This window comes from Chelonoidis abingdonii, chromosome 6 (genome assembly GCF_003597395.2).
Source record: "Chelonoidis abingdonii isolate Lonesome George chromosome 6, CheloAbing_2.0, whole genome shotgun sequence".
In the NCBI taxonomy this organism is placed as follows: Eukaryota; Metazoa; Chordata; order Testudines; family Testudinidae; genus Chelonoidis; species Chelonoidis abingdonii.
In genome coordinates this window covers 81,794,478-81,804,271 of record NC_133774.1, presented here as the reverse complement: position 1 = coordinate 81,804,271, position 9,794 = coordinate 81,794,478, and the positions used below count along the sequence as shown (strand labels likewise).

Genomic DNA, 9,794 nt, shown 5'->3' with positions numbered 1-9,794 from the left:
TCAGGAACAGTTAAGGATAATGCACGCCCAATAAAGAAGTGTTGAGTAGATGACCAAATATAAGGATCTTTCACTCCAAATAATACCATTGAGTACATATATCATCACTGGAGGAAGATTTCAAGACCAACTGGCAAGAGCCTATGACTGCCACTTGAGCCTTTGAGAGTAATCACTTTTTACATGGATATCTAAAGGCCAGTTGAACCCTCTTCTCTGCATGTCAAGAAACAGCCAACCTAAAGTAGTTGCATGAATTTAAACAAGCCACGTAACAATTTTTTTAGCATAGATATTAACCTAGCCACAATCTATTTTAAGAATTTAACCAACTCATACCTAGTTTATGGCTCTCTCTTCCAGGAAAGAGTGAACCACAGACAGAACACTTGAATTCCAAACCCTCATTTGGGCTTTCTGTAGTCTAGATAAAGGAGTGAAAGTTTCTGGCCCAGTAAGTTTCTATAAGGGTGTCTGGGCGCAGCAAGAATGAGAAGCTTTCAGATGGCCGAGGACCACATATTTCAGATGCAGAGGGATCTATGATTAGATTCCACATTTCACCATATCTAGCCTTTTTAAAGAATTTTAGCTTTCTTCCTATAATTTGGAGACAAGACAGTCATATTAAAACAGTTTTTTATTTGTTAATATCACATGAGAAAATTTAAGCAAGTTACACTATCTTTAAAAACACAACTAGCATGTTTAACATGAAACATCCCCCTCCCACCCTTGGTTAAGAAACTCAGTAAAGAAAAAGGTACCAATAAAACAAGTATTTCTGCTTCCTTCATCCTCTTATGAGTGCTTACGTGATTAGGCTTTGTTTCTTTTAAAAAAAGAAAAGCTTGTCTTTTCTATAAAAAAAGTTTTGTAACCTTGATTGCGTAGTACAAAAACAGTCTTCAGTACAAAAGAATTCATTATCTTGGAAATGCCTTCCACTCCCCAACAGCACCTAAATATAAAGGGATTGACAGCAGATGGCTAGTCTAAGTGATGTAGTCTAAAAAACAAAACAACACAGTGGCATATTTCCCTTTTAACAAGAATAAAAAAAAGACTGGCATAAAAAATTGAGGGGTCATTTTCAGACAGTACTTAGTTCAGTGTCAACAATTCACATCTTGCAAGAGAGTTACAGATATGGTTTCTTTTACAAAATTTCTTTTCGGTAACAAAGGAAATTAAGGCCATCAGACTTGCAGCTTAAAAACTCACATAAAAGAAATACAAAAATATTGTGCTTCTGAGAAGGCTCTGCACTATAGGCCAGGTTTACCATAATCTGAGGAAGCTGGTTGACTGAAGAAATTCACATGATTGCACAGCTTCTGTTGGCTGCCCTTGGGTCTCCCTGTTAGGAATAGAAAAAGTTAGCTCTGAAAAAAAATCCTACAGTAGAAGATTCAGCATCTTAAAAATGCCACTTCAAACCACTATAACATGTGATACCTGGCATAGTCTAAGCCAAAAATCAGTCACTACTACAGAGCTTTAACTCAAAATACATTACCCTCTGTAGCCAGAGGAATGCTAGGTATCCTCTCCTGGGGGAGGCAGTGAAAAAAGGAACTAGTAAAACACAAGTTTAAGGGTAATTGTTATTTTGGAAAGTGAAGCTAAATATTTCGTCATATTTGTGGAATGGGCATGAAGTACAGTTAGTTCTTCCAACTGAGTACATTAAAGATATAGTTACATTTTCTTAAATTGCTAGGATTCTTTAAGGTACTGAACTGTAGAGTCCCAGAAACAGACTTGTGCAAATAATGAAGAAGTACTTCAACTACTGTTCAACAAAAATTTGAATCCATACTAATTCCACAAACGCTGTTATGGAGACTTGGCTTTCAACAAGAAGTCTGGCAACTGAAAATATTTCCCATAGCAGCCATAACTTTTTCTTTATGGTAATACGTAGAATTCTGTAGTATCTTGTGCACTAACTTATGCCTCTATAGGGGTGTTCTGGTTATGAGCTTGGACAGATATTTTCCCAAAATTCAGTGCTCGTGTGCTTGGCTTCTATTTTTTAAAATAAAAATTTGACTAATCAACCCTTAACAAAATACCTGCTGGTGAAAAAGATCCTCTTCTTCAATTGCTTCAACTGCTTCTTCCTCAGCTTCCTCCTCCTCTTCGCCTTCACGTAAAGTTGTTTTGAAGACAGTGGTTCTCTGAGCAACCTCCTGCAATAAGAGTTGCTGTTTTATTATCTATAACCTAATACTCCATGAGTCTAGAGACCTGATGCTTCAAATCCAGGTGCCAATATTACTTCTAACCTGAAACAAAGAACTTCTGCTTGTTCATCTGCAGCCTGAACAGACTTTATTCACATGCCTATACTATACACATTAGCAACACATACTAAGAAATACGCTTTTCATACTGTTTTCTTGTTAAGTTCCTCCAGCGGCTCAATAGACTCTGTCAGGGACTTTGGTCTAACTTTTAAGTTTTTTTAGACATTTCCTGCTCTAAGAATTTCTCTCTCCGCCCCTGGAAGTCAGCTGATGGTTACTCAACTGATTTGTGTTCCCAAAGTTCCAATATCTTGCATCTTACCTGAATTATAGTAAATAACTTGTCACTAGAAGAGACACTTTAATTCAGCTGAATACCTGCTTATGCTTCAGAGAACTGTATTTATAAGCAAATGCTACTGAGTTTTGGAAATTTAATTCAAGCAGAAAGTAAAAGCATTTCATCGTAACACCAGGAGGCATGTATTCCCTTACTGGAAAAATCGGCCCTAAAACTATCTTCAAACATTTTTTTTGAAATGCTTCATCTTTATTAGGACGCAACTTCTGTCCAACACTTAATTTGTCAGTCCATTGAGCAATCTTTCCAGGAAGATTTAACTATATCTAATCTACTTTACCTCTCCCTGAGAGTTTTTCAATATAACTTTCACATCCTTGCCAGTGCCCCAAGAGTTCTGGTTCTTCCAGATGAGGTCAGAGGGAGGGCTGGCAGTAACTCCAGCATTTGCAGCCCAGACCTGGAAGAGAAAGGAAGTCATACACAGACCTTAATGACATGAGTCTCCGTCACACAATACATTTGTGATTATGGCTACTATGTAAGAGAAGGGGTTAGGTGCGAAAACTTGTTAATTTATCCCATTAAAAGTGGATGCCTCTGCTCAGTCTCTGGGCATCTGTTTTACCTGTGTACCAAAAAACCCACTTTTGTACATGCAGATTGGACAGTTTAAATGTATATTTTCATGTACAAGTGCATGGTCAAAAGCTCAAGGTGCACTTGATGTCAATACAGATGCTAAAATCTTAAGTGATTGGAAAATATGACTAAAAACCGAAAATTCATTATCCTATTATGTTTACATTGCTTTCAAACAATTTCACATCTTTATCAAAGCTAATTTCACTTACTGTAACTATCTGGCCTGCCTTTAGTACATATCTTGAGGTATATTTGTAACTGACAGAAATGTCTCCTATTTTTCTGATCATCTCCCAGCCTCCCATTGGTTGATCCTATGGACAAAGGGAAAGGAATTTAAGATTCAATTTACACCAACAAGTATAATTTCCTACAAGATAAACAGAAATTATCATCCCCCCGCCCAAGATAGCAAGGAAAAAAGGCTTTGGAAAGTTTTCTGTAATATTTGCTATCACTGTCCTTGAAGTCCACACAACCACAGTGCTAAATAGACTCAGATGAGCTCTCATGTTCCAGAATGAAACATCACACCATGTGACACATTGCCCCATATTTAATTTATAATTCTGATGTTAAATTGGTTGAAGGGTTTATTATTTTTAAATGTGACAGCTATCACCACACTTGGTTCGTGAAATACAGAATATGAACCCCATTACAAATATTTAGTACCCTTTAAGACTCAAAACTTTTGCATATGAACTATGTCCAATCTTTTGGAAAACCAAGATGCTCCTGTCAGTTTTCTTTTTCAGAACACCGTACTCTGTGACTGCACTATTGTGACAAAGCAGCAGAGAATCTCTGCTGCTTTTACAGATCCAGACTAACACGGCTACCCCTCTGATATTGTGACAAATGCATTTTCCATGGTGTAACATGGCTTTTTATAAGTAAAGGCAAGAGTAAAGAAACACAAACATTTATAGTCTCCGCAGAATGAATATTTCCAATGAAGAACTGAACATTTTCTATGTAGAATTGAAGATTTAATTCTGAAAGAAAACTGCTTTTTCTGAATATAGAGATAAACTTCCAAACGTGAGTGCAATGCTGTCTTGAGTCTGAAGACAGTAAGACATATGGGGCAGCCCTATTTATCAACCCTAAACCTCAATAAGGTAATCAAGTAGTCATGTGACAAAGTGGGATATATCTGTACCAAATTATGAAGTCTACTTTGTATTGTGTTGAACTGCACACTTCATATTGCACTGCATTCCAGCGAGTGCCCTGCTCTGGAAAGATGCTGTGGACACCTTCTTGAAGGACTATCTGGGGATATCCACTCTGAATGACAACTACAGGCCCATCACTATGAAAAGACGGTTACTCACCTTTGTAACTGTTGTTCTTCGAGATGTGTTGCTCATATCCATTCCAGTTAGGTGTTCGCACACCGCGTGCACGTTCGGAGAAACTTTTACCCTAGCAACACTCGGTGGGCCGGCAGGTCGCCCCCTGGAGTGGCGCCGGTATGGCGCCTAATATATACCCCTGCCGGCCTGACCGCTCCTCAGTTCCTTCTTGCCGGCTATTCCGACAGCGGGGAAGGAGGGCGGGTGTGGAATGGATATGAGCAACACATCTCGAAGAACAACAGTTACAAAGGTGAGTAACCGTCTTTTCTTCACCTTCGCGAACCATTACGCAATATAGGTCCACAATCTAGAGACGACGACGCCTCGGCGGTCTTGCATTCCACTATGTCTCTCTCCGACTCCCACTGCCTAGGTAAGGCTTGAGAATCGCCTAATGGAATGGATAGAGCAAGCACTCCGCGAAGGTGTGGACAGAAGACCAGGTGGCTGCACGGCAGATTTCCTGCACAGGAACATGCGCCAAGAAAGCAGCAGACGAGGCCTGAGCTCGCGTAGAGTGGGCGTTGAGATGGCCCGGCTGGACCTGAGCCAAGTCATAGCAAGCTCGGATACATGACGTGACCCAAGATGCGATGCGCTGAGAGGAGATTGCCCTGCCTCTCATACGCTCCGCCACCGCTACAAAGAGTTGCGGTGAAAGACGGAAGGGCTTGGTCCGCTCGATGTAGAACGCGAGAGCCCTCCCGGACGTCCAAGGTATGGAGCTGTGTTCCACGTCTCGACGCGTGCGTTTTGGGAAGAACACTGGCAGAAAGATGTCCTGGTTCACGTGGAAGGCGGAGAACGACTTGGGGAGGAACGCCGGGTGAGGACGCAGCTGTACCTTGTCCTTATGGAAGACGGTATAGGGAGGATCCACAGTCAGTGCGCGGAGTTCCGAGACACGCCGAGCCGAGGTAATGGCGACTAGGAAAGCCGTCTTCCAGGACAGGTACAGCAGCGAACATGTGGCCAAAGCTCGAAGGGGGCCCCATGAGCCTACTTAGAAACGAGGTTAAGGTCCCAGGTAGGGTAGGGGGCTTGACCTGAGGGTATAACCGTTCCAAGCCTTGAGAACCTGGAAGACATCGGGTGAGAGAAAATGGTATTGCCAGCTTCCCCCGGATGGAAGGTAGATATGGCGCGAAGGTGGACTCGCAGCGTAGAGATAGTCAACCCCTGCTCCTTGAGGGACCACAAATAATCCAGGATGGTGGAGATTGATACAGAGCATGGGGAGTGACATGCTGAGCACACCAGTAGCAGAAGCGCTTCCATTTCGCGAGGTATGTCGACCGCGTGGAGGGCTTCCTGCTACCAAGCAACACCTGTTGCACTGCAGCGGAACAGCTCAGCTCCAACTGGTTTAACCAGTTAGGAACCATGCTGTCAGGTGGAGGGACTGCAGGTCCGGGTGGAAGCCTGCCGAAGTCTTGCGTGATCAAGTCCAGCCACAGCGGTAGGGGATCGGGTCCGACAGGGACAGGTCGAGCAGGCTGGGTACCAGTGCTGTCTCGGCCAAGCTGGCGCGATCAGGATGAGGCGGGCTTTGTCCCTGCGGACCTTGAGCAATACTCCGGTGGACGAGGGGAAACGGTGGAAAGGCATAACAAAGGCGACCTGACCACGGGATCATGAAGGGTCCGACAGGGAGCCCGGAGAGCGACCTTGCAGGAACAGAACACCTGGCATTTCCTGTTTTATTTGGACGCAAACAGGTCGATCTGGGAAAGCCCCACCTCCGGAAGATTGAATGGAGGACGTCCGGACGGATGGACCATTCGTGTGTGAGGAAGGACCTGCTCAGGTGATCTGCGAGCGTGTTCCGGACCCCGGGAGAAGGAGGCCACCAGGTCTATGGAGTGGGCTACACAGAATTCCCACAAGTGGATCGCTTCCCGACACAGGAGAGATGACCTTGTGCCTCCCTGCTTGTTGACATAATACATGGCCGTCGTGTTGTCCGTGAATACTGCAACACAACGGCCCTGTAGGAGGCTGAGAACGCTTGGCACGCCAGGCGTACTGCCCTGAGCTCTCGAACATTGATATGTAGAGTCAGCTCTTGGGTGACCAAAGGCCTTGGGTGCGCCGGTGCCCCAGGTGTGCGCCCCAGCCCAGCGCAGATGCGTCCGTTGTTAGGGACGCAGAGGGCTGAGGAGTGTGGAAGGGCAGGCCCGCACACACACCAGCGGCGACTCTTTCCACCAGTCGAGGGAGCTGAGGACTCCCGTGGATCGTTACAATCACATATCTAAGGCGTCCTGTTCGGGCGGTAGACCGAAGCCAGCCAGGCTTGTAGCGGGCGCATCCGTAGTCTGGCGTACTTTGTAACGAGGACACATGCGGCCATGTGTCCTAGGAGGGCCAGGCAAGTACGGGCGGAGGTAGTGGGAAACCTCTGCAGGCTCTGGACCAGGGAGACTATGGCTTGAAATCGGTGGGGGCAAGCTGGCTGTCGCAAGGACGGAGTCCAGCACTGCCCCGATGAATTCTATCCGTTGCGTGGGCACCAGTGTGGACTTGTCCAGATTGACGATCAGTCCCAGCCTTGCGAATAGTTTTCTTATGGTGTCGACATGGCTGGTGACTTGAGCCTTTGAGGTTCCCCTGATAAGCCAGTCGTCGAGGTAAGGGAACACGTGAATGCGACGACGCGCGGAGGAAAGCGGCGACAACCGCCATACATTTCGTGAAGACCCGAGGGGCCGATGAAAGAAAAGGGGGAAAAGGACAGTGAATTGGTAATGAACTCGATTCACCATGAAGCGCAGGTACCCCTGTGGGGAGGTAAATTGCAATATGAAAATATGCGTCCCTCATGTCGAGAGCGCGGTACCAATCGCCGGGATCCAGGGAGGGAATGATGGTCCCCAGGCACACCATGCGGAACTTGAACTTCTTGATGTATTTGTTCAGCTCGCGTAGGTCTAGGATGGGCCGAAGACCTCCTTTTGCCTTGGGATCAGGAAATAACGGGAATAGAACCCCTTGCCCTTGAGCTCCTCCGGTACCTCCTGTATGGCTCCGATTGAGAGAAGCTTGTGGACCTCCTGCAGGAGGAGTTGCTCGTGAGAGGGGTCCCTGAAGAGGACGGGGAGGAGGGAGGGCGGGAGGGAGGCGGAGAAGAGAATTGGAGACGGTATCCATGTTCCACCGTACGCAGGACCCAACGATCCGTAGTTAGCTGGACCACGCCGGAGGAACGAGGAAAGCGGTTGGAAAACTGGAGCGGATCCGGAGAGGGAAATTGGTACGCTGCTCTCGGGCGCACCTTCAAAAATTGGACTTGGGTCCCGATGATTTTGGCAGGGACCGGCGTTATTGCCCGACGGAGGGCCCGATTGCCGCCTGCGGTTGACACGGCCACGCCTGCGGCAAAGTCCTGTCGCTGGCGAGGCGGGGGTAGGGGGCGCTGGGGTTGAGGGCGGAATGACCGTCTTTGAGTTTGAGGGTATGCATGCCAAGTGACCGCATGATAACCCTATTGTCCTTTAGACTTTGTAGTCTAGGATCTGTTTTTCTGCGAGAAGAGGCCCTGTGTATCAAATGGCAAGTCCTGTATGGTGTGCTGCAACTCGGCGGTAGGCCGGACACCTGCAACCAGGATATGCGCCGCATGGCTATGCCAGAGGCGACCGTTCTAGCTGCTGAATCCGCCGAGTCCAGCGAGGCTTGCAGGGAGGTTCTCGCAATCCTCCTTCCCTCGTCGAGGAGGGCTGTAAAACTCCTGACGGGAGCCTTGCGGGATCAACTCCGTGAATTTGCCACCGCCTCCCAGGTGTTGAAGGAGTAACGGCTTAAGAGGGCCTGCTGGTTCGCCACACGGAGCTGAAGTCTCCAGCAGAGTAAATTTTTTCGCCCAGCAAGTCCATACGTTTGGCCTCCCTAGACTTTGGAGCGGGGCTTGTTGGCCGTGCCGCTCCCGCTCATTGACTGACTGCACCACCAACGAGCAGGGGGCTGGGTGCACATACAGGTATTCGTAACCGTGGACGGCACCATATACTTTCTTTCCACTCCCCTGGCCGTCGGTGGAATGGACGCCGGAGTTGCCAGATGGAGTCGGCTCTGGCCTGGATGGATCTGATGAACGGGGAGGCCACCCTGGTAGGCGTTTCCGCTGAGAGAATGCTAACCACAGGGTCCTCCACCTCGGGGACTTCCTCCACCGGAGGCTTATATTTTGGGCTATGCGCCTCAAAGGTCCTGGTGCGCCCGCAGATCGATAGGGGGAGGCCCCGACGAGGATGTGCCCGCCACCGCCTTCATCCGGGGAAGACGATGACGACAAACCCCGGAACGAGCGGTCCTGGACCGAGGGTGGCATCCTGGTGGGCCTCCGCCTCCGGAACATCAGGCTGCTCCGTAGGAGCTTGTATGGCACCCATCTCTGCCATCAGTTGACAGGGGGTGGGGGGGCGTCTACTGATTGTGGCCTCCGGTGCCCGGCGTTCAGAATGACCGGAGCGTGATTGGGCCAATGGTTCACCCTGGGCTTGGTGGTAGGCCCAGGGTGTCCAAAAGGACCACTGCAGGTGGCCCCTGGTCCTTGATGTGCAGGCTGTGAGTGTCCGATTTCCATAAGAAGCGCTGTCTGCATACGAGGAGGCGGCACGTATGACGGATGGCCACAGGGGAGCTGAGCAGATTGGACCGTGTGTCAGATGCTTTGTCCATAGTAGCTGTCCCTGTGCGGAGGTGCTGGGCGAACGGGATGCGATACCGGGAGCCGCGGCAGTGTGTCCAGAGAGCTAGGACCGCGACTTCGTGACGGTACCAGCGCGGGGTGCCGGAGTCGACCGGTGCCGAACATCGGCATGCCTGGATTGGCTGATACGAGAGGCTCAGCCGGTGCCGGGATCTGGAGCGGTGCCGACGGTTAAGACGGAGGGATGGGATCTCGTCCGGTGCCGCGAGTGCGACCGGCACCGGGATGGAGAACGGTGCCGGGACTGCGAGCAGCGTCAGGATCAGTGATCGGTGGTCGGTGAACTGCGATCGGTTGCCAGAGACCAGGATACGTTCACGGAGGATCCCGAACAAGATCAGCGTGGGACTCCTTTGGTGCCCGGAGTACGGTGGTCGCACCATGGCAGGCCTTGCCCAGTGACTGAATTAACCGCACCGGCGCGTATTGCCGGGGGTTGGGGCAGCTCAGTCTCTGTAAGAGCGATTCCAAGTCCCGCGGCGCCCCATTGGCAGTAGGTCTCAGGCGTACGTCGGGGACGA

The 9,794-nt window shown here is 48.7% G+C and overlaps 1 protein-coding gene across 1 annotated transcript in view; it reads right to left on the bottom strand.

Moving 5' to 3' along the window:
* Positions 1–625: 625 nt before the first annotated feature.
* LMNB1 (lamin B1) overlaps positions 626–9,794 on the bottom strand; it is a 44,786-nt gene continuing 35,617 nt past the window's right edge. The window contains exons 8-11 of the mRNA XM_032798557.2: positions 3,408–3,512; positions 2,894–3,013; positions 2,079–2,195; positions 626–1,360 (exon numbers count right to left, since the gene is read on the bottom strand). Of these exons, the coding sequence (XP_032654448.1) occupies positions 1,319–1,360; positions 2,079–2,195; positions 2,894–3,013; positions 3,408–3,512 (384 nt within the window). The 3' untranslated portion in view covers positions 626–1,318. The remainder of the gene's footprint in view (positions 1,361–2,078; positions 2,196–2,893; positions 3,014–3,407; positions 3,513–9,794) is intronic.